Raw genomic sequence first — 26067 nt, 5'->3', positions numbered from 1 at the left:
TTCCATTTGTATATCATTCTTGAAATGACAAAATTACACAAGTGTAAAAACTGATTCATTTGCAGAGGTTCAGAATTGGGGAAAGGAGGGTAGCTATGATGTGGCTTTAAAAAAGGTAATACAAGGGGCACCTGTGAAGCTCAGTTGCTTAAGTGTCTGACTCTTGATCTCAGCTCAGGTCTTGATCTCCAGGTCATGAGTTCAAACCCACATTGGGCTTTGCACTGGGCATGAAGCCTATTTGAAAAATAATAATAGATAAATAAAATGAAAAGGTAACACAAGATATCCTCATGGTGATGGGATTGTTCTATGTCTTGAGTGTATCAGAATCAACATTCTGGTTGTGATGTTACGTTTTGCAAAATGTTACCATTGGAGGAACTGGGTAAAGCATACAAGGGCTCTCTTTATTGCTTCTTATGCCTATAGGTGAATCTATTATTACCTCAAAATAACAAATTTAGTTAAATAAAAGTTTGCTGTTAAGTGTTTTTAAGCACAATACTGCTACCAGGGCTCCCAGTATGGCAAAGGAGGCACATAGAAGCATTTCTGTTGTACAGAAGTATTGGATTTATGGTTTGTTTTGTGTTTTTCTTTTGGTTCATAAAATATTCTAGGAAGTTATACTTCTGTAATTATTTCACGGTTAATTTTTTGAGTTTCTCTTTGTGCCCCAATTTCCTTGTCTTTTATAACTTAATTCAATTTGTTCTACTTCTTTTTCTTCTTATAATTTGGTTTTAATTCAAAGAATCTTGTGCTGCACATAGAACTTCAGGCAGGAAGATTTGGCATAAGACATTGCTTTCATTATCATTAGAATTTGATTATTTGTGATTTCAGCAAAGTAACATGCATAAAATCTTATTCTGATAAAGAACTATCAGTTAATTGTGTTTATGAATTTTCTTTTTTCTTTAACAGAAACTGCTGCATCTAAGAGTACCAGTGGACTTACAGATATAACATGGAGTTCCAGTGGAAGTGATGTGTCAGATGAGGATAAAACACTTTTTAAATCACAAAGAGATAATGGACATAGTTCTAGGATAGACAGATTTTCTAATAGGAACAAGAATATTTTATGTACAGAAGATGGGGCCAGTGAAGGTAAAATGAAATTTGTTTCTTACCTCTTTCTGTTATATATTGGGTTCAGTATTGGAAAAAACATCAATCCTTTTATAACATTTAGTATTAGTGATGACTATACTGAGTCTTGGCCTCTATGCTCAGCCCTTTAGAAACATTTTCTCATTTAATATTTCTCACAACAACTCTAAGAGATAAGTATTACAAGTATTATTTTTACAGCTAACAACTTAAGCTTGAACATGTAGAGTTGATTGGGATTCCACTTAGGGTCTCTGACAGCAAAGCCAGGTCTTTCAACTACTGCATAGTGCTGCACCTATATTGCCTCCTTGCTGACCTGATTTGGGTAAATACTGTGATAGCCAATGTGTGGTAGAAGTGTAATACAAGTTTCTGTTCTGATGGCATTTTATATTGTGGGTTTAAAAAATTTTTTTTTATTTATTTGAGAGAGAGAGTGTGAATGGGGGAGAGAGAGGCAGAAGGAGGGAGAGAATCTTAAGCAGGCTCCATGCTGAGCATGGACACGGGCCCAATCCCACAACCCTGGGATCGTGACCTGATCCAAAATTAAGAGTCAGATGTTCAACCAACTGAGCCATTCAGGGTGCCCCATATTGTATTATTATGTTTTTGACAATTTGAAGGAGAGTTTCTCAACCTTGGCACTAATGCCATTTGGGGCCAAAAAATTCTTTGTTGGGGGGAGAGGGACTTTCCTGTGTAGTGTAGGGTGTTTAATAGCATCTCTAGCCTTTTTTTTGCTAGATGACAGTAGTTCCCCCAGTCCCATTTGTGACAGCTGTGAATGTCTCCAGATGTTGTAAGATATCCCCAGAAGGACATCCCCAGTTGAGAACCACAGACTTTTAGAATTAGGAAAATCAGTTGTTTTACAATTTTTAAAATATAGCTTATCCAGAGTATTTAAAAGTCTTAATGCTTTCAAAATAAACTTTGACTTTTAACTCTTTGAAGTTCATATGAGTTAGGTACTTGGTCAAGGTTAAGTTTATGCAGACAAACTCTGTGGAAGGTCATTTTATTCCTTTGACCACTTTGTATGTCATCTTGGTAACTACCAATTGACATTCTAGTAATAAACAGGTGAAGTGGTATTTTAAGGTTATACATAAGCTGGCAGCTCTTATATTGTTAATTCAATCATATTAAATGATATTCATTGTTATGTAACTCTTGGTTTGTCTTTACACATCTCAGAACATAATTTCATTTATATTAAAAACTATGCTTTTTATGGGTGGATAGTATGGTATGTGAATTACATCTCATTAAAGCTGCTATTAAAAGAAATAAAAACTGTTTATGTCCTTTATTAAAAGAGATAGTAGTTTTCAAAACTATTTAAGACTAGAAAGGTATTTTGAGCTAATTATATTTGTCATTAGTTAATTTATATATTTGGGTGCTGTCCAGTTGGGGGCATAAATATTTACAATTGCTTGATCTTGGAGGATAGACCTCTTAATATGATATAGTGTCCATCTCTTGTTACAGTCTTTGTTTTAAAATGTAGTTTGTCTAATATAGGTATGGCTACTCCAGCTTTCTTTTGATGTCCATTAGCATAATAGATGCTTCTCCATCCCCTCACTTTCAATCTGCAGGTGTCTTTAGGTCTAAAATGAGTCTCTTGTAGGCAGCATCTAGATGGGTCTTTTTTTAATTTTTTAATTTTTTTATCCATTCTGATACCTGTGTCTTTTGATTGGAGCATTTAGTCCGTTTACATACAGAGTGATTATTGATAGATATGAATTTATTGCCATTGTGTTACCCATAAAATTGGTGTTTCTGGTGATATTCTCTGGTCCTTTCCAGTGTTTATTGGTTTTGGTCTGTCTTTCTTACTCATAAAGTCCCCCTTAAAATTTCTTGCAGGGCTGGTTTAGTGATCATGAACTCTTAGTTTTTGTTTGAGAAATTTTCTGTCTCTTCTCCTATTCTGAATGACAACCTTGCTGGATGAAGAATTCTTGGCTGTATATTTTTCCCATACATGATGTACTTTGATCTGCTGTGAACCTGATTTGTCTTCCCTTGTAGTTTAAGGACTTATTTTCCCTTGCTGCCTTCAGGATTCTTTCCTTGTCTATGTATTTTGTGAACTTGACTATGATATGTCTTGTTGTGGGCTGGCTTTTGTTGAATTTAGTGGGAATTCTCTGTGCCTCTTGGATTTGGATGTGTGTGTTCTTCCTCAGATAAGGAACTTTTTAGCTGTAATTTGCTCAGATAAACCCTCTGCCTCTTTTTCTCTCTCTTCTTCTTCTGGAATTCCTATGATACAAATGTTATCACTCTTTATGGAGCCATTGATTTCCCTGAGTACATTCATGATCCAATACTTTCCCTCTTCTTTTCAGCTTTATTATTTTCCATGATTTTATCGTGTATATTACTGATTCATTTTTCTGCTTCGCCCATCCTCATTGTCATTGCATCCAGTCGGTTTTGTGTCTCAGTTCTAGCATTTTCTTTCAATAAATTTTTTCTGAAGTTTATTTATTTATTTAGAGAGAGCGAGAGGAGGGGGGCAGAGAAAGAGGAAGAGAGAGAGAATCTCAAGCAGGCTTCACACTGTCAATGCAGAACCCAGCATGGGGCTTGAACCCACCAACCTTGAGATCATGACTCAGTTGAGCTGAAGTCAAGAATCGGATGCTTAACCAAAGGAATCACATAGGTGCCCCTAGCATTTTTTATTTCATCCTGACTAGTTTTTAGTTCTTTTGTCTCTGTAGCAAGGGATTATCTAGTATCTTCTATGCTTTATTCAAGCCCAGCTAGTATCCTTATGATTGTTGTTTTAAATTCTAATTCAGGCATCTTACTTATGTCAATCTTGATTAAATCCCTTGCCAGTACTTCTTCCTGTTCTTTCCTTTGGGGTGAATTCCTCCATCTTGTCATTTTGTCTAGGTTAATTTTTTTTTGTATGACTGTCAGGAAAGCCTTTTCTATTCCTGCTCCTGAGAGTAATGGCTATATTAAGAAGAGGTCCTATATTATCTTGGGCCTGGTGCTACGGGAAGTGTTTGCGTGTGCACTTTGCTGTTATATTTTGGCTGCACCTTCCCTGAGGTCAGTCTCCTGCATAGTTTCTCCTTGCCTGCAGTGCGGGGTTTTTGGACCTTGTCCACTGTATGGCACGTTTTAACTAGCTGTATTTTGGTCTGCTTGTTAAATGAAACTAGAGCCTATCTCCCTTAGAGCTGAAGCTTTGCAGCCTCTATGATCAGTAGACTAGGTGTGTGCGAGGGGTTTGTGCTGGTCTTCCGGGGGAGCAGCCTGCTGGGCAGATTCTCAGGCAGATTTGCTTAGTGGAGATGCCCCTGCAGGGCACAGGGGGCGGGGCTTGGTGTAAGTGGCTCTGGCCACCACTTAGTGGCACTGTTTTGCTCACTGAAGTTGGTCAGTGCTCATGGGCAGAGGAAATGATGTCACCCCACCTTCTTATCCCTAGAGCAGAGAGTTTGTGCATACTACTCTTCAGGAAGTTCTCACTTCTCTTATGTCCCTGGTGTCTGTCAGATCCCTGACTTCACCCTGTCTGTGTCCAAGCATCTGTCTGTGCCTGCCAGTACCTCCTGTGTTTTATCTCAGGCATGCAGCTGGCTTTTAAATCTCCAGATTTTACCGATCTACGTGGCATGGACCTGCACTGATCCTCTGGGGGAGGGTCTTAGCACGCTGTGGCTGGTGCAGGTTTGTCCCAGGAAAGCAGTCGCACAACCACACAGTGGTTTGGAGTTTATGGTAAAGCACAGCAAAGAAGCTGGCAACCAAGGTCTGCTGCCCTCAATAGATGTCTCTGTTCTATGCTAGTGTACAGGGCGGCATGTTGGCTCTTGTTAGCTCTCTTATCCCTTGAGAGGCTGTGCCACCTTTCCAACTGCACCCCAAGAAAGGGAACTGTTTCTCCCCTTGTGACCCAGGGAATCCTCAGACCACACTTCCTGCTCTCCTGCCTCTGCGTCCTTCCCCACAGGAGCGCTGCCTGTGCTACCAGGCATGACCCCTGCAATGGTGGGGCTTTCTAAAACTTCTGCAGAATTCAGCCCCTCTCCTTTTCCCAGTTAGTGATTTTGGGGAAGAGTTTTTCTTGTGCAGTCCCCTGGGTGCTGCTTTCTCTCTCTTTCTTTTCTCTTTTGCTCCTTTCTCCATTATCATGGCTCCCTCCCTTTCATGGCATCTGCAGTTCTTTCCTCCTCCAAATCAACTCTCTGTAGCTCCTACCTTCCATGATGTGGCCATTTTTCCACCACTAGATGTATAGTTTGTTACCTTAGTTCTCAGATCAATTTTTTGGGTGTTTGGAATGATTTGATATTTATCTCTATTCAAGGGAGGAGACAAGCATAGGGTCCCACTACTCCTCCACCATCTTAACTCTTCCTCCTTGAGTTAACTACTTTAAAATGAGTTCACATGGGGTGTCCGGGTGGCTCAGTCTGTTAAGCATCCGACTTTGGCTTAGGTCATAATCTCGCAGTGGGAGGGTTTGAGCCCCGAGTCTGGCTCTGTGCTGACAGATCAGAGCCTGAAGCCTGCTTCAGATTCTGTGTCTTCCTCTCTCTCTGCCCCTTCCCTGCTCATGCTCTGTCTCTTGCTCTCTCTTTCTCTCTCTTTCAAAAATAAATAAACATTAAAAAAATTTTTTTTTAAATAAGTTCACAAGTGTTGACTTCTGTTAAGCAAGTTGACTGTTGGGTAAAAAATAAATGATCCCTTGGAGTGTATCTTATCATGTGTGTAAATGCTGGCTTATCTTTCTCTTCCTTTTCCTTCTCCTCCTCCCTCCCTCATTTTACCTTTAATTACCATTTATCAGTTTCTTATTTTACCCCAGACACTTGGGGCATATGTATATTATTTCCTTTTATATCAACTACATCCTGTAAGCAGAATACCCTTGTTTTATAGAAGGAAATTGGGACTCAGAGAAGTCAAATGGCTTGCCCAGAGTCACATATTTAACAAGTATGCCAATTGATATTATTGGTTGGGATGTGTAACTTCAATGCTGTATGCTTCAACACTGTTCTGGTGCTTACCAAACCTGGCTTCTTATCATAATTTCCAAGTGAACTTTTAAAACAGTATACCTAGGGCATCTGGGTGGCTCAGTTAAGTGTCAGCTCAGCGATCTCATGGTCGTGAGATTGAGCTATGCTGAGCATGGATCCTGTCTGGGATTCTTTCTCTCCTTCTCCCTCTGCCTCTCTCTAAATGAATGAATGAATGAATGAATTAATTAATTAATTAAAAACAATATATTCAGACCTCCTTCCAGCTGTATTGGATTAGACTGTCTGGGCCTTAAAGCCAGAATTGGGATTGAGAGGGAAGAGCTCTGAGTTAAAATTGTCAAAATATTTTGGTCTTTAAAAAATCTTTCCCCCTCCGTTTGTTTTTTATATAACTTGGAGAAAACTTCTTAACTTTTTGAAGACTCAATTTCTTCATCTATAAAATGCAAATTTGAGTCTAACATTAATTGTCTTGACTGCTTCATAAAAACATTGTGAACAATGAAGTCTTATTAGTTTTGGTTGTGGTCTGTCATTTTCAGGGTAGGAACAGTGTTCTGTATTATCTCCTATATTTATTTGTTTGCTTGTTTTGGTATTGTGAGTGTCTAGAATGGTACAGTAGCCCCTCAGTAGGCACTGATTCTACTGAATAAATGAAGAATGATTGAACAAATGCTACAAAAGTACAGTAGCTTTGAGGGCACTTGTGTTCCTCCTCTGCCTTTCATTGGCTTTCTGCTGTGATGCTTCAGCAACCTGGAGAATTTCTTATGCATTCCAGTGCCTGGCTTCCATAGTAAATGTGTTGTTACATGTGGGAAATAATTGCCATTATGCACCTGCTTCTCTTAGACTGGTCTGACCTCTAGTCTTTTATAATTACTCTAGTGGACTTCTATTTTCTGGAACAACAGTGTTAGATAAAAGAAGACTTCCATTTTTGTTTACTTTATTCCATATTTTTAACTTTAGCTGAAATTTTTCTTTGTTGTTCTTGTTGTTGTTTTTATTTTGAATTTTCTTCAATTATTAAAGCTAGTAAGTTATTTTATTTTAATATGACTTCTATGTGGAAATAAGATTGTTGCTGTCAAACCTCTGAAATAGGGCTGAGATATCTTATTTGTCCTCTGAGTTGCTGAAGTAGCTGTAAGGGGGAATACTTGCGTTTTGTACTGTAGGAAAGGTTTATGTTATATTCCTCAGAGATACCTCAGAGATTAATTTAAACTTAATAACTAATTTTATTTCTTTAAATACAGATTAAATTTGGTTATTTAATATATGAAAATAATTTAACTTCCAAATTAAATTTTGCAGAAGTACTACCTAGATAAAAATGCTTATAAAGTAAACCAAAAAGTAAATTTACTTGTTTCTTTATTGATGAGAAATATATAGAAAAAGTTTTAGGTGAAAATCCTTGAATAAGTCTATTAGTAGAAGACTGATTAAATAAACTGTAGGTTAACTGTGTAATGGAATACTATGTTATTAAAAAGAATGAGGATGTTGCCTGTTAATTGATGTGGGAAAACCTCTGTTAAGTAAAAAGAAATCAAAGTGTATCAGAAAAGAGGAAAAAATAATAATATATTTTATTTGCTTGGATATGCTAGAGAAACTCTAGAAAGATACAAAAACAACTAATGAAAGTAGTTACCTGAGAATTGGAGTAGGGGCAGTAGGAGAAACAGGATGGCTAGAGATAAGAGTAGGAATATAGTTTTCACAGTCTTTTAATATATTTTTAAAAAACGACTCAGCAATATGGATGTTTTTAACTACTGAGAATTAAAAAAATGGATTAATAAATATTAAGGATTTTAAATTGTTTAAAATTGTATTTTTTAGATGAACTACAGTTTATTGACTGGGAGATTGACAGTGACAGGGAAGATACTAGTGAGTATAATGAATTTGAAGACTGTGAGAGTGTTGTGGAAATATCAGACTGTGCTTCTTGTTCAAGCAATCATTCTTCAACTAGTGAAGAGGGGTTCTCTGAGCTCTTGAAGGTAAGAACCAGTTGTCTCAAAATTTTTCATTCTGTTTGTCACATTTGTCAATCATAGCCGTTTAGTGTTTGACTTTTAACTCTTTTTTCCAGGACACTTTTGATTCTTAGGGATTCTTTTATTCTTTACTTCCTTGTCTCTAAATAACATGCTTGTAATGTACTTATAAACACAGTAACTCTCCTCACCCACTCCTCCACCTGCACTTTTGCACTTTTCCCATTCCTCCATTCTCCCAGGACACATGTGTCATGGTTTGCTTAGATTAGTATTCAGCATTATGTAATATTCATAGCCATGGCAAATATTAATTATGATTATTTTTCCTTCAGAACTTTTCATTTTCCTTGGAGTTAATTATTTTGGGTTTTTGTTTGCCTAGCTTTATTTATTGATATTAAAACTCTAACTTTTTGTCCTCATTTGGCTCTCCTGTTAAGGTTTTTAGGCATAGCAGACATTCTGTCAGTTTTGTTTTCTTGGAGAACTCATTCTCACGGCCTCCTAGCTGCTCTAATTTGTTCCACTGCTTTGTGGATGTAGCCACCCTTTGGTCACTCCTCACCATTTTCCAGTAATTCCCTTTACTTCTCTTCTGTGCAGAGCAACTTTATCCTGGATTCCAGGTCTTCCTCTTTCTTGGTTTTTATTCTCAGTTTGATTAAGCACATCTTCTAGGAAAGGATTTATGGAAGATAAATGGCATGCCAGAGATGTATTTATCATACTTTGATAAGTGGCTAGCCATTTATGTAGAATTGTAGTTTGGAAATCATTTTTCTTCAGTATTTTGAAGACATTGCTTCATTGTCTTCTAGTTCCAGATTTGCTGTCAAGAAGTGTGAAGCTATTCTCATTCTTGATTTTTAAGGATTTTCTCTTTGTCACTTCTTTTAGCAGCATGATTGTGATATGCCTATGTGTGGTTTTCTGCTTGGAGTTTATCAAGCTTTTTGGGTATGTGGGGAATCAGAGGTCCCCAAGCCCACCCCTAGGTTTGGTAATTCACTAGGAGGACACTCAGAACTTAGTATATGGTCATACTCATGACTATGATGTATTACAGTGAAATGATACAAAGCAAAATCTGCAATTTTTCAAGAATCCTAGTCTAGTGGAGTCACATAGGATACGCTTAATTGCTTCAACAATGAGTTTTGACAACATCTGTAAAGCATTGCCTGCCAGGGGAGCTCATTAGCGACTCAGTGCCCAGAGTTTTTATTGGGGGGCTGGTACCAAAATTTTAGTACCAAAAGCATGTACCAAAATTTTAGATTTCAAGAAGGAAAACAGGTATTCAAACTAAGCCATATTGTTAGCACGGTTTAGGCAGAGGGAGACACTTTCACCATTTAGGGGAGGTTGGGAACTCTCTTGGTGTCTAAGTAAGCAGAGGTAGACAAGGACCAACATTGCAAGCAGGCCTTTCTGAGTATACCCTCAGGTCAGCTATGTTAACTTTCTTCTTTGTATGGATTTAAAGTTTTCATCACATTTAGAAAGTTTTTTTGCCTTAATTTTTTTTCTGACTTCCCTTTTCCTTTCCTTTTGGACTACAATTATATGTATATTAATGAGGCTGCTCCATGTTATATCATGGGATCATTGATGCTATATTCATTTTCCCCCCTCTCTTTTTAATTTATGCTGGCTTTTATTGCTATATCTTCAAAGTTTAATATCTTTTTCCTCTCTGTGTCTAATTGTCTGTTAATACTATCCAGTGTATTTGTCATCTCTTAAAGTTTGATATGAATCTTTTTGTATTATCTTGTCTTAACCTCATCATATCTTTTCTATGTTTTGAAAATATAGAGTGTATTTATAATAGTTGTTTTAGTGACTTTTTCTATAACTCTATCATTTGTGTTATTTTTGTGTCTATTTCTATTGATTAATATTTCTCTTTATTGTGGATTGCATTTTTCTCCTTCTTTGCATGCCTAGACATTTTTCAGTGGATACCAAATATTGTGAATTCTATGTTGTTCGTTGCTGGATTTTAAAAAATTTCTTTAAATATTTTGTAACTTTGTTCTCAGGTGCCGTTATTTGGAAACAGTTTCATCCTTTTGGGTGTTGCTTTATGATTTATTAGGTGGGTCTGGGGAGTGTTATGTCACTACCCTCCTGAGCATTCTATGTAATACTCCTAATTATGGGTTTTTCTGGTCTGGCTGGCAGGAGTAGCTGCTGTGGCCTGACACTGGTGTGGCATTGGGAACTGTTCTCTAGATGGTTCTTTCCCTGGTCTAGAGTAGTTTTATTTTTATGCACATACTGATCAGTATTCAGCTGAATACTTGAGGTGGATTGCTGGAGTTTTTTGTGTAGCTCTGGTTTTTCTGTTACTCTGTCCTACGAACTCTAGCTACATTTGTCTGCCTGGACACTCAGCTCTGTCTCTTCAACTCAGGGAACCCACTGGACTCAACCTCAGTTCCTCTTTTCTGTTGTGTGGTTTGGAAATTCTCTCAAGAAAGTAAGCTAGGGCAATTGTAGAGCTCAATTTTTTATTTCCTGACTTTCAGGCATTAGTGTTTTTGTCTGATGTTCAGTGCTTGAAAACCATTTTTTCATATATTTTGTCAGGATTATTTCCTTTCTTCCTACCTGCCTTCCTTTCTCTCTCTCTCTCTCTTGTTTTTTGTTTGTTTTTTTTCATTTTGTTGTTACTGTTTTTGGTGTTTTAGGTGGGAGGATAAATCCATTTGCTATTATTCCATCTTGGCCACCTTTCTGATCTTTTATGCAGTCCAGTACATGATAAGATGCTCATCATCATTAGTCACTAAGGAGTTGCAAATCCAAACCATGATGAGATACCACTTTACACCTATTAGGATGGCTGTTATCCATAAATGGGAAAAAAACAACAACATTGAGATATTGGAACCCTTATTCATTGCTGGTGGGAATGTAAAATGGTACAGCCACTGTGGAAGAGCTTGATGGTTTCTCAAAAAGTTAAACATGAAATTACCACATAATCCAGCAATTCTGCTTCTGAATATATATACACAGAAGAACTGAAAGTGGGGACTCAAATATATTTGTACATCAATGTTCATAGTATCATCATTCACAATGGTTGGATGGTGGAAACAATCCAAATGTCCATCAACAAGAATGGATAAGCAAAATGTTGTATATATGTACAGTGGATTATTATTCAGCCTTAAAAAAGAATGAAATTCTGGGGTGCCTGGGTGGCTCAGTTGGTTAAGTGTCTGACTCTTTGATTTGAACTCATATCATGATCCTAGGGTTGTGGGATCAAGTCCCCTGTCAGGTTCCATGCTGAGTGTGGAGCCTGCTTAAGATTCTTTTCTCTCTCCCTCTGCCCCTCTCCCTTGCTTGTGCACTCTCTCTCTAAAATGTAAAAAAGAATTTCATTCCTTTTTCTAAAATGTTAAATGTTTATTTATTTATTTTGAGAGAGAGAGAGGCCATGAGAGCGGGGGAGGGGCAGAGAAAGAGGGAGAGAGAGAATCCTAAGCAGGCTTCCCATTGTCAGTGCAGAACCCAGCTTGGGGCTTGATCTCATGAACTGTGAGATAATGACCTGAGCCAAAATCAAGAGTCAGATCTTAACCTACTGAGCCCACCCAGGCACCCTGGAATGAAATTCTGATACAAGTACAGTATGGATGAACTTTGAAAACATTATTGTAGATAAAATAAGCCAGACACAAAAGGACAAGTGCTGTGTAATTCAACATATAGGCAGTACCTTGAATAAGCAAATTCATAGAAACAGAAAGTAGAATAGAGGTTACCAGGGGCTGAGGAGTAAGGGGAGTTATTGTTTAAATGTGAATAGTTTCTGATTGGGATGATGATGAAAGGTTCTAGATGGTTAGTGGTGCATTTATAAACATCATGAATGCATTTAATGCCACCGAGGTGTACATCTAAAAATGGTTAATATGGTAAATTTTTTGCTGTGTACATTTCACCACAATAAAAAAATTAAAAAAAAAACTATAACATATCTTTAAAGTATTTCTCTACTATTAAAATTTTTGTTTTTTAGAACTTTTTATTGTTGGTGTGGTAAAAATGTTTGTGGAGAAAATGCTAAATGATAAAGCAAAATACCAACCTGTATATACAGTAAAATCTTAACTAAGGGATCACAAAGGATCATTCAGAGTCCCGAGACTGCCACCAAACTCCCCTTGGGATAAATCATATTTAACCAGACCAGGAAGTGTTGTGCCATGACCTAAAATTTTTTGTTAACCTTTCAGTTTACAGACCAGACTAGTAACCCTTTACTTCTATTAACTTCTACAGTGTGAAAGAAGGCCTTCTGTGATAGCATGATCTTATGTCACATTATGCTAAAAACATACTCCGTAAAGTTTTTTCCTAATATTTACTTATTGTGGTAGTGGTTTCAGTCACTGAAATATCTGTTACCTCATGTGCCTGGCTTTTTAAAGCACCTCATTTCTGTTCAGAAAGATGGGATTTTTGTTCATAGCTTCATATCATAGGCTACCTGTTTTTATAATTTTAGAGTTTTATCTGATATTTGATGAGCAGGTTCTGTATTGATAGGATAATAAAGCATTTAATATGATGGATTCATAAATTTTATTATAGATTATTGCCATCACCAAAATAAAAATCTGGTATTTTACTCTTATCAGAAACTTGAATTTTTTTATTAGGAAATAACCGTTTATTAGTATTTTTAATTTTTTTGTTGGCTTTTTTTGGGAGAAATATTCTGTGAACTGAGGATATGTTTATCCTTTGAAAGCTGCTGTAAATAACCACGACTTTTAGAAAGACTACTGCCGCATTGATCGAGATGCTGGGTGATTGGTTGTGTTCACTACCTGAGAAACTCTTGCGCTCAGGTTTTGTGGTGCTTGCAGTTCATTTCATACCTTGTTAAAATTACAAATTACAGTATGACACAGGTTTTTCAGGGAAGCTCTTGAATAATAAAATATGTAGTTATAAGAAGTAAATGTTAAGCATCCAATAGTTCTTCAAAAGGTAAACAGCATATCTCTGGGTAGTAGAATTATTGGAGAAATTTATTTTCTTCTTTATTGGATTTATTTATTTCAGAATTAAAATATAAAACAAGCAAAATGGCAGTCAGTAGTTTCTTCCTCAAAGACAGAACAGAGAGGAACAGATCACATATAGAACATATACTGAACCTTATATTTTACTAGTTTCTTTATGTACATGTATCAGCCTGTTTGAGCTGCTGTAACAAAAATACCATAGGCTGGGTGGCTGAATCAACAGAAATTTATTTCTCCCAGTTTTGGAGGCTGGAAAGTTCCATGATTTAGGTGCTGGCAGATAGGGTGTCTGTTGAGGGCCCACTTCCTAGTTTGTTGAAGGCTGACTTCTCACATGGTGAGAGAGAGAAAGACTCTCTGGGGCCTTTTTAAAGGCCCATTCATGAGGGCCGATCCAAAGGCACCAAATACCATTACATTAGGTGTTAGGTTTCAATATATGATTAGGTTTCAATATTCAGTTTATAGCAGTACATTTTCTATTTGAGCCTTAAAACACTTGTGAAGTAGATATGGCTATGCCCAATTTTCAGACAAGGAAATTGTTAGAAAAGATAATGTAACTACGAACAAGTTACTCATGTAGTAAGGCAGCTGTGATTGAAAGCTTGCCATAGAACTATTCAGGTGTTGGTTGAATGCCTCCAAATCTACATTGATTGCTTTCTTATATTGGAAGAAGCATGCAAATGGTCAGAACTTTGAAAGATATGGTCATAGAAAAGGAAAGACTTTGGCTTGCTTTGTATGTAAAAAATTCAAGACTTCTTCCATGTAAGTCATCATGAAGTATGCTGTTTTTCTTAATAAACTTGTACATTAAAGCATAACATACTGCATTGTCATTGGAAATGAATGAATTGAATCCATTGACTCAAAAATGGATTTCTCCAAGTAGATATTGAGAAGCATTCCTACAATATAACAAAAATCCTTCTGGATTTGTGGTCTAAATACAGTGGTATTCTCTATGACCTTAATTCCTGTTCCTTTTCTTATTTGTTTGTTTATTTATGTACTTATTTATGAGAGAGAGAAAGAGTAAGCAAGTGGAGGAGAGGGGCAGAGGGAGAGAGAGAGAATCTTAAGCAGGCTCCACACAGCATGGAGCCTAATGTGGGGCTTGATCCCACACCCTGGGATCATGACCTGAGCCAAAATCAAGCTCCAGACGTTCAGCCAACGGAGCCACCCACATGCCCCCTGTCTCCTTTTCTTCCATTCTTTTTCTCACATGGGATTCAATTTTATTTTCTTCTCAAGCATCATTCTCTTCCAAATGCTGATAACTGTTAAATCTTCCTATAAACTGGTTACTATCCTGAACTCCATGTGGATTTCCTGCTGCCTACTGACATCTTTGCATGAATGTCCTAAAGTTACTGTAAGTCAAAAGGGTCCCAAACCATATCTTTCTTTTCTTTTTAACCTAAGCTCATCTTCTTTGTGTGTTTTGGTCGTAGTTAATAACTTTCCTTTTTCATTGCCTGAGTCTATGCCATTACCATGTCATGGAGATTTGGCCTCTAAACTATAACATCCCTACAATTTCTGCCCTAAGTTGGGCCCTTTCACTAATTCTCTGTATTGTTTCAGTTGCTTCACAATTGATTTCTTAGCGTATGTCTTTTTATTAGATATATCTTAATAAAAATTATGACCTTGTCACTCACTTACTGAAACACTTTTGTTGGTTCCTTATTGCTTGAAAATCAAGGTCCATATAACTTAACATTCACAGTTTGGCCTCAGGTCCATCAAATGAATGAGACTTAGAAGAATATATGTACATGAATATTCATTGGTAGCATTGTTTATAAGAGAAAAGTCTTTGGGATGTAACCTAATTTTATATGAACATATGAAAATTGTTGTGTATATGATAATGAAGAAGTAAGCCAGTTTGCCAAAGGATATGTACAGTTTGATACATTATAAGAAGTGTATAAACATGCAAAACCATAGTATGTATTGGTAACAAACAGTCTTGGAGGAGAGGAAGTTTTTCTCTAGACACATTTTTCAAGTTGCTGAGATAATGTCACTTTACGTCATCATTCCCTGCAGTGCATCTGTGGAAATGTGCACTTATATCTTCAGTTGCAAGGAACACAGTTGATTGAAAGCCCCACCTACCATCCTTCAGGATCCATCATTTTTTTATATCGGGACCATACCACTAATGGCTACTCTGTAGTCTGAAACTCTTCCTACCCTATCTTTCCTTCTTGTCCTCCTTTCATAGTTTTCAGACCTGCACTGCAAGCTCTTCTTGACCCTTTTATCCTTTGCAGGTATTTCCTTCAGTAAGTCTCTTCTATAGCTGATGTTGTCTTGGCATCTGCCTCTCAAGAGACTAACTCATACTGTACACTCTGCCCAGCATCTTGCAGTCACACTAGCACTTCCTTCCTAATACTTAAACTAATACCTAAGCCTTTCTCTCCTGTTTATTCAACATTTCAGGTAGGTTGAAAAGAGTAAAATATGTGATGTGTGGTTTTTGTGGACTTGCCTCTCTCACAGTTTATTGTTTGTCTTTGAATTTGCATAGAAGCATGTCCTCAGAACACCTGCTCACCTAGTGGTGAGCGAGTGAACCTGGGAAGGGATAGCAGCTGATTAAGGGATCATTCACTAGCAGTTAACCATCATGGGCACCTGGAGTTTAGCACTGCTGGAAAACACTGGGAGACTGTGAATTATCTCATCAGAGGGATGAGGAAGGGGCAAGGTAGCTGGATTATTTATATGTAGATCCCTTCATTCGTTGGTTGTAGGCTGGTCCTTGGAGTTGGGGAATGGAGTATTTCCTAGTTCTTGCAGGCCACCGCACAAGTGGAAAAATGGCTTCCAGCACCAGAGAAATCCTAAAGCAAAGAAATGGAAGTGCTGCAAATTGGAAATGGGGCCAGCAACACTGAAGATAGGGCAGAAGATATGAGTAGGGTGTCAGCAGCATCTGCTATATTGTTAATTATTTTTTTTAATTTTTTAAATTTATTTTTTAGCATATATTAACTTTTTATGTTTTTAAATTTTAGTTAACATATAGTGCAATATTGGTTTCTGGAGTAGAATTTGGTGATTCATCACTTACATATAACACTCACTGCTCATCACAAGTGCCCTCTTTTAATACCCCTATCTAGCCTATCCCCCTCATCTCCCTCCACTAACCCTCAGTTTATTCTCTATTGTTAAGAGTCTCTTATGGCTTGTTTCCCACTGTTCTTATTTTCTTTGACCCCTACCCATATGTTCATATGTTCTGTTTTCTTTCTTAAATTCCACATGTGGTGAGATCATATGGTATTTGCCTTTCTCTGGCTGACTTATTTCACTTAGCATAATACACTCTAGTTCCATACACGTCTTGCACATGGCAATATTTCATTTTCTTTTTGATCGCTGAGTAATATACCATATATCTTTATCTAGTCACCAGTCGATGAACATTTGGGCTCTCTCAATAGTTTGGTTGTTGTTGATAATGTTGCTATAAACATCGTGGTGCATGTACCTTTTCACATCTGTATTTTTGTATCCTTTGGGTAAATACCTAATAGGGCATTTGCTGAATAGAGGATAGTTCTATTTTTAACTCTTTGAGGAACCTCCATACTGTTCTCCAGAGTGACTGTATAGGTTTGCATTCCCACCCACAGTGCAAGAGGGTTTCCCTTTCTCCGCATCCTGGCCAACACCTGTTGTCTCTTGTGTTGTTAATCTTAGCCATTCTGAGATGTGTGAGGTATCTCATTGGGGTTTTGATTTGTATTTTCCTGATTATGAGTGATATCGAACATCTTTTCATGGGTCTGTTAGCCACCTCAATGTCTTCTTTCTTTTGCCCATTTTTTTCCTGGATTATTTGTATTTTGGGGTGTTGAGTTTGATAAGTTCTTTACAGATTTTTGGATACTAACCCTTTGTCAGGTATGTCATTTGCAAATATCTTCTCCCATTCCATAACTGCCTTTTTATTTTGTTGATTGTTTCCTTTGCCATGCAGAGAATTTTTATCTTAATGAGGTCCCAATAGTTCATGTTTGCTTGCCTTGCCTCCAGAGACACGTCTAAGAAGAATTTGCTCCGGGTGAGGTCAATGAGGTTTCTACCTGTGTTCTCCTCCAGGATTTTGATGGTTTCCTATCTCATATTTAGGTCTTTCATCCATTTTGAATTTATTTTTGTATATGGTGTAAGAAAATGGTCCAGTTTCATTCTTCTGTTTGTGGCCGTCCAGTTTTCCCAACACCATTTGTTGAAGAGACTCTTTTTTCCCATTGGCTATTCTTTCCTGCTTTGTCAAAGATTCCTACTGTGTAGTGGTGGGTCCATTTCTCGGTTTTCTATTCCATTCCATTGATCTGTGTGTCTGTTTTTGAGCCAATACCATACTGTCTTGATGACTACAGCTTTGTAGTGTAAATTGAAGTCTGGAATTGTGATGCCTCTAGTTTTGTTTTTCTTTTTCAGAATTGTTTTGGCTATTCAGGGTCCTATACAAATTTTAGGATTGTTTGTTCTAGCGTTGTGTAAAATGCTGGTGGTATTTTGATAGGGATTGTATTAGAAGTATAGATTGCTTTGGGTAATATAGGCATTTTAACAAAGTTTGTTCTTCCAGTCCATGAGCATGGAATGCTTTTCCATTTCTTTTTTGTTTTAATTTTTTTTTTTTAACATTTATTCATTTTTGAGAGACAGAGAGACAGAGCACAAGTGGGGGAGAGGCAGAGAGAGAGAGGGAGACACAGAATCCGTAGCAGGTTCTAGGCTCTGAGCTGTCAGCACAGAGCCTGATGCAGGGCTCAAACTCACTAACTGTGAGATCATGACCTGAGCTGAAGTCGGACGCTCAGCCGACTGAACCACCCAGGCGCCCCTGCTTTTTCATTTCTTTGTGTCCTCTTCAATTTCTTTCACAAGTGTTCTGTAGTTTTTAGCATGCAGATCTTTTATCTCTTTAGTTAGGTTTATTCCTAGGTATCTTACTGTTTTTGGTGCAATTGCAAATGGGATCAATTTCTTGATTTTTTTGCAGCTTCACCATTGGTGTATAGAAATGTAACAGATTTCCCACACATTGATTTTATATCCTGCAACTTTGCTGAATTCATGTATTAATTTTAGCAGTTTTTTTGGTGGAGTCTTTCGGATTTTCTACATAGAGTATTGTGTAATCTGCATATAATGAAAGTTTGACTTCTTCCTCAACCAAATTATATGCCTTTTTTTCTTTTTGTTGTCTGATTGCTGAGGCTAAGACTTCCGGTACTATGTTAAATAGTAATGGTAAGAGTCGACCTCCTTGTCTTGTTCCTGGCAGTAGGGGAAAGCTCTTAGGTTTTCCTCATTAAGGATGATATAACCTGTGGGTCTTTCATATACGGCCTTTATGATGTTGAGGTATGTTCCATCTATCCCTACTTTCTTGAAGGTTTGTATCAAGAATGGATGCTGTATTTTGTCCAGTGTTTTCTCTGGATCTATGGAGAGGATCATATGGTTCTTACCCTTTCTTTTATTAATGTGGTGTATCACATTGATCGATTTGAGAGTATTGAACCAGGCCTGCAGCTCAGGAATAAATCCCACTTGATCATGTTAAATAATTCATTTAATGTAGCATTGAATTCAGTTTGCTAGTATTTTACTGAGAATTTCTGCATCAGTGTTATTCGGGGATATTGGCCTGTAATTCTCCTTTTTTAGTGGGGTCTTTGTCTGGTTTTGGAATCAAGATAATGCTGTATCATAGAATGTGTTTGGAAGTTTTCCTTCCATTTCTCTCTTTTGGAACGTTTTGAGAAGAATAGATATTAACTCTTCTTTAAATGTCTGGTAAAATTTCCCCAGGAAGCCATCTGACCCAGGGCTTCTGTTTGTTAAAGAGACTTTACCGAATGAATTTCTTTGCTGGGTTATGGGTCTATTCAAATTTTCTATGTCTTCCTGTTTCTGTTTTGGTAGTTTGTAGGTTTCTAGGAATTTGTCCATTTCTTCTAGATTGCCCAATTTGTTGGCACATAATTTTTCATAATATTCTCTTACAATTGTTTGTATTTCTTCAGTGGTGGTTGTAATCTCTCCTTGTTCATTTGTGATTTTATCTATTTGGGTCCTTTCTCTTTTCTTTGATTAATCTGGCTGTGGGTTTATTAATTTTGTTAATCCTTTCAAAGAACCAGCTCCTAGTTTCGTTGATCTGTTCAACTGTTTTTTTGATTTCTATATAATTTATGTTTGCTCTGATCATTATTATTTCCCTTCTTCTGCAGACTTTTGGCTTTTTTGCTGTTACTTTTCTAGCTCCTTCAGGTGTAAGGTTAGGTTGTGTATTTGAGACCTTAGGATAGGCCTGTATTGCAGTATACTTCCCTGTTAGTACTGCCTTTGATGCATGACAAAGATTTTGGATAATCCTTTTTTCAGTTTCATTGGCTTCCATGTATTTTTTAATTTCTTTCATTTCTCGATTAGCCGATTAATTTCTTAGCAGGGTGTTCTTTAACCTCCATATATTTGAGGGCTTTCCAGATTTTTTCTTGTGGTTGACATCAAGTTTATTCATAGAGTTGTGGTCTGAAAATAGGCATGGTATGATCTTGATCTTTTCGTACTGGTTGAGGCCTCATTTGTGACCCAATATGTGATCTATTCTGGAGAATGTTCCATGTGCACTTGAAAAGAATGTGTATTCTGCTGCTTTAGGATGAAATCTTCCAAATATATCTGTTAAGTCCATCTGTCCAGTGTGTCATTCAAAGCCATTGTTTCCTTGTTGATTTTCTGCTTAGATGATCTGTCCATATCTGTCTGTCCATATCTGTAAGTGGCATATTAATGTCTCCTACCATTAAGATATTAACAATGAGAGTCTTTGTGTTTATTATGTAATGATTTATATGTTTGGGTGCTTTCAAGTTGAGGACATAAGTATTTATAATTGTTTGATCTTCTTGATGGATAGACCCTTAATTATGATATAATGCCCTTCTTCAGCTCTTGTTGCATTCTTTGTTTTAAAGTCTAGTTTGTCTGATATAAGTAAAAAAAATTTCTTGCAGGACTGGTTTAGTGGGTATGAACCTCTTTAGTTTTTGTCTGTCTGGAAAACTCTTTATCTCTTTTCTGAATGACAGGTTAAGGAATTCTTCACTGGCTGTTTTTCCCATGCAGCATGCTGAATATTCCTGCCAGTCCTTTATGGCCTGCCAAGTTTCTGTGGACAGATCTGCTGCAAACCTGATTTGTCTTCCCTTGTAGATTAAGGACTTTTTTTTCCCTTGCTACTTTCAGGATTCTTTCCTCTTCTGGTGTGTGTGTATGTGTGTGTGTGTGTGTGTGTGTGTGTGTGTGAATTTGTGACATGCCTTTGCAGTGGTTGACTTTTGTTGAATTTAATGGGAGTTATCGTGCTTTTTGGATTTTGATGCCTGTGCCCTTCCCCTGAGTAGGGAACTTTTCAACAATAATTTGTTTGAATAAACCTGCCTCTTTTTCTCTCTCTTCATCTTCTGGTACTTCTATGATACGAATGTTATTATGTTTCAGTGGGTCACTGCATTCCCTAAAATAAAGTGAAAATAAAGGAATAGAAATATATAAAGTATATATATATATATATATATATATATATATATATATATAATTACTACAAAATTAATAAAAATTTTAGAAAGGGAAGGGAATTGAAAAAATAAATGAAAAAAGTAATAAAGTAAAGAATAAAAGCAAAAAGGGAGCTAGTCCCTCTTTATTCAGAGCTGAAACTTTGCAGCACTCTATGAGCAATAGACTTGGCCAGCAAGCTGTTTGTGCTGGTTCTCTGGGGGAGCTCCTGCTGGGCTGACTCCTTTCAGTGGAAATGCACCTCTAGGGCGCGGGTGTTAGGTCGGGAGAGCTTGATGTATTCAGCTCCAGCTTCCACTAGGTGGCGCTGTTTTGCTGCCTTCAGTGCTGATGGACGCCATGAATATGGCCTTGGACTCTCTCTAGGCGAGGTGAAAGTTTGCGCGTCTTCCTCTCTCCACCCACTCTTCATTGAGCCCTCACAGAAGAATCATCCGTCTCCCTTTTTGTGTCCCTGGTTCCCATCTGAACGCTGTGTTCATCCTGCCCGTGTCTGAGGTTTTTTATCTCAGGTGTGCGACTGAGTTTCAAAACTCCAATTTTTAGAGACTCTCAGGAGTGGACCTGCATTTTTCCCCTGGGGGGGGGCGCGAGGGGCAGAGTCCCCCTTTGCTGGCTGGTCGCAGGAGAACCGTTGCGCGAGTGCACAGCATTTCACAGTTTATGATAAAACAGAGCAGAAAGCCAGCACTGAGCTTCTCTCAGTCAGCTTCCCTGCACCTATGCTTGGTAACAGCACAGCACGTTGGTGCCACCCATTTTTCTTGCCATCCAGGGGATCTTCAGACCATACTTTCACTCGTAGGATTCAGCCCTGCTTCACCACCTGAGCACCTGTAAGCCAGGCATGCCTGCTAGGGAGCAGACATAAAATTCAGATTTTGCACTCCACTGCTTATACTACTTTGTGGTATCCTCTGTAAGCATGCATCCTCCCACCGCGGTAGCCATAGCTTCATCTTACCCAAGGAAACTTTCTGCAGCTCGTACCTTCCCAAAGGTGGTCACTTTTCTACTGGAAGACTTGCAGTTTTTGTTCTCTCAGACCTCTGATTGATTTCTTGGGTGTTCAGAATGATTTGATAACTAGCTGTGTTCAAGGGAGGAGATAAGGGTAGCATCCTCTTACTCCTTCACCATCTTCTGCTATAATGTTTAAATGAGCCATGTACATTGAATAAAATGGAAGAGAGGAAGATTTATACTATAATTAGTAATTTTCTAACTATTACTTAGCTCTCCAGAAGCAAATTCTCCCTAATACTTCCACTATTGAGTAATTATTATTTTATGAATGAGAGGCCATTTGTCTCTCATTCACATTTGTAGAAATAGAAGATATATGGTGTGTGGATACTTACTCTAGGGGAATACCATACTTCTATTCAGTGGGAAGCATTGATTATAATTCAGGTCTTTCTTGAATCCCTTGCCCAGGATGGCATGAGGGATGCTGTTGATTTAGGAAATAGTCTTGCTTGTGAGCATAATTCTGCCAGTTCTCTAGAGCAGAGTTCTTCTAGTGCTTATGTAATGGCAACTGAACTCATCATGATAGTAGCAGCTAACATTATGAGTTCTTCCTTGTGTTGCATTCTTCTGAGTGCTGTGCTATGTACATTATCTTATTTAAATCTCAAAATAATTTTGTGAGGTGGGAGTTCTATATCCCTAATTTTCAGAGGATTTTGAGGCACAGAGAGATTAAGGAATTTTTATATGGTCATAAAGTAGTATGTGACTCAGTTGGGATTTTAACTCAGGCACTCTGGCTTCTGAGCTGTGGTCCTGGCCATTTTGTTACTATCAAAAATAGTAATAGCAACAGTAACATTAACGACAACATGATAACCCTGTGTTCTTACTGTATGTCAGGCAGTTTGCTAAGTGCTGATCATGTGAGGTAGATGTTATTTTTAACCCCATTTTACAGATGAGAGAATGGAAATATAGCTAATAAATGGTAGAATAAGATTTTATCTCATATAGTCTGATTCCAAATTATCTTAATTGCTTCTCTTGTATTCCTTGGAGTATAACATGACTACATGTTCAACCAATTGGAGGAAAAGCATGATGGAAATCAAAGACAATAAATAGCAATAACTTCTCTTTGTAATGTTGTCTTTTCGAATATTTAACAAATGTAGTTGATTATTGATGTGACTGTCCGTACTATTTAATATTGCTGTCTGGGTTTTCACAATTTATCAGTGTCTTCCAAGAACCCTTTATGTAGAGGGCAGCAGAGACACAGCAGTGATGTCTCCTCATAACCTACATTTTTCAGGAAGTATGAAGGAAGTTGGATTTAGATGACCTTTGTTAATTCTCGTGTATTTTCTGTAGTGACTCCTATGCAGATACAGGTTAACAGGCGTAGTAAATATCAGTTGACCTAATTAAGATTCAGGCTTTTGTGGAAGCTATGTAACAGAAGCTGGCTGGCACAAAAGAAAGATCTCAAAGTAGTTCATGAAGTTTTTAAAGAGAAAGCAAATGTGGTTTTCAAATTTGAAATGTGAAGTCATTGTTATGAAACATGTTTTCTTTGTATACTTAACAGTATTGGTAGAACAAATGATTCAATATCTCATAGAAGATGAAATACGGAAAAATTTCAACAAAGTAAGGATAAACACAATTTTGTATCCCTACATAGGGTGATCTGTCAAACTTTGAAAATGTTTCTAAATTTAATGATCATGTTTGTTTTGTTTCATTCACTTATATTTATATAGAAATTTGAAAATAATACATCTTATTTTACTTTCAATCAGTTTTAATGGTGAATTGGAATGAAATGTTATGACTAAATATGTCCTAATTGTTAATGTGTGAGAACTGTCCATTGCATACATTGCATATGGACTTGAAATAATTTATTATGATGATCAAAAACACACATTTTGGAAACCAGCTCTCAAATATAATAATGTATATATATAAACTGACAAAATTTAATGTTTATAAAGGAAAGCCTGGAGTTTTTTACTCATGCATTTTCTTTGATTATATTTTAAAGATTTCACTATAGAAACACTGCACTTCAGAAGAAGTCCATATTCTAGTGTGTTCTCAGTAAAAAAAGGAGGGATGTTAGAGCTTGTATTGAAGAGTGTGGGGTTTTTTGTTTGTTTACTTTATATTATAATTTGTGTGTATACAAGACGAACCTTGGAGTTATTTCAGGTTCTATTATAGATCACCACAGTAAAGCATGTATTGTAAGAAAGTGAGTCAAATGAATATTTTGGTTTCCCAAGCCATGTAGAAGTTGTATTTACACTATACTATAGTCTATTAAGTGTGCAATAGCATTATGTCTAACAAAACAATCTACTACCTGAGTTAAAAAATACTTTATTTCTGAAAAGTGCTAATCATCATCTGAGCTTTCACAACTTATAATTACTGATCACAGATCGCCATCACAAATACAATAATAATGAAAAAGTTTGAAATATTGTGAATTTTGAAAAATTACCAAAATGTGACCCAGAGACACAAAGTGAGCACATACTATTGGAAAAATGGTACTGATAGACTTGCTTGATGCAGGCTTGTCACAGACCTTCAGTTAGCAAAAAAAGTATAATATCTGTGAAGCTCAGTAAGGTGAACTGCAATAAATGAGGTAATGCCTGCATATATGATCTATATCTATCTCTATATCTATGATAGATATCTGGTGTCTATTCCTGATCTCATGACAAAGTATATTTTGGTGTTGTTTCTTTTTATGAAAGTGAGTATGTGCTAATATCATTTGTAGCATCTGTTTGTTTTTCCAAAATCTCCCTTCTTGTCTAAACTTTACCTAATGAGATGCCAGGACAGTAACTATCAATTTCTCTTAGTATAAATGTTTTTCCTCTTTCACTGTCACCCTATTATCCCAATTCCTCTCTTCTTTCTTCTCCTTCCTTTTGTCAGTAGCTTATATTTTCTGATACAAGGAGTGGAATAGAAAAAGGAATCTCTAGGAAATATTATCACCACTATGTAATATTAAAAAGTAATGATATAGTGGTGGCTGGGTGGCTCAGTTGGTTAGGGCTCCAACTTTGGCTCAGGTCGTGATCTCAAGGTTTGTGAATTCAAGCCCCACTTTGGTATCTGCACTGACAGTGTAGAGCTTGCCTGAGATTCATTCTCTCTCCCTCTTTCTCTGCCCCGCCCCCATTCATGCTCATGTGTGCACTCTCTCTCAAAACAAATAAATAAACTTTAAAAAAGTAATGATATGTCATTACAAGCATGACTTTTAGAGTCCTCTAGTTTTCTAATATTAGAAACAATCTTTAGGAGTTCTGCTTTCATTAATCACAGAGTAGCATGTGTCAGACTACGTTTCTCACAAATAACAATGACAAATTTGGGACACAATTAAAAAGTAAAAATGAGGGGCACCTGGGTGGCTCAGCCGGTTGGGCATCCGACTTCAGCTCCGGTCACGATCTCGCGGTCCGTGAGTTTGAGCCCTGCGTCAGACTCTGAGCTGATGGCTCAGAGCCTGGAGCCTGCTCTTCCGATTCTGTGTCTCCCTCTCTCTCTGCCCCTCCCCAGTTCATGCTCTGTCTCTCTGTGTCTCAAAAATAAATAAACGTTAAAAAAAAAATAAAAAAAAAAGTAAAAATGCAAATATAAAATATATAAATTATATTTTATAAGTATATACAGAAATATAGAAAGGATATAAAACTATTTGGAAAAAAAAGAGGTTAGAGTGGGAGAGAGTCAAAGCATAAGAGACTGTTAAAAACTGAGAACAAACTGAGGGTTGATGGGGGGTGGGAGGGAGGGGAGGGTGGGTGATGGGTATTGAGGAGGGCACCTTTTGGGATGAGCACTGGGTGTTGCATGGAAACCAATTTGACAATAAATTTCATATATTAAAAAAAAAAGAAAAAAACGAAAACTATTTGGAGGTGCAGTGAAAGGACATAGGCAGAAACTGGAGGTTGTTGACATTTGGAACATTTCACAAGGTTGAGCTTTTCATTTTTCACAGCTTTTTGCCTGAGGGTAGGGCTCCATCAATGTTGTACAAGGTGACTAAAAGTTGTATAGAAATCAGCACAAAGTTTGGAGTGGCTTTAGGAGCTGGAAAGTTAATATAAAGTAGTACCAGAGGAACGTGCCCCCAAATTCTGCATATAAATCATACAGGCTAAGAGACTTAAACAGGTTTCA

The 26067-nt window shown here is 37.2% G+C and overlaps 1 protein-coding gene across 1 annotated transcript in view; it reads left to right on the top strand.

The window, feature by feature from the left end:
- The window catches only part of SPIDR (scaffold protein involved in DNA repair), a 493308-nt gene that overhangs the window by 32385 nt on the left and 434856 nt on the right, over nt 1-26067 (top strand). The window contains exons 4-5 of the mRNA XM_015071433.3: nt 931-1116; nt 8013-8176. Of these exons, the coding sequence (XP_014926919.1) occupies nt 931-1116; nt 8013-8176 (350 nt within the window). The remainder of the gene's footprint in view (nt 1-930; nt 1117-8012; nt 8177-26067) is intronic.

Source organism: Acinonyx jubatus, chromosome F2 (genome assembly GCF_027475565.1).
Source record: "Acinonyx jubatus isolate Ajub_Pintada_27869175 chromosome F2, VMU_Ajub_asm_v1.0, whole genome shotgun sequence".
NCBI lineage: Eukaryota > Metazoa > Chordata > Mammalia > Carnivora > Felidae > Acinonyx > Acinonyx jubatus.
This window is presented reverse-complemented; position numbering and strand designations above follow the sequence as displayed.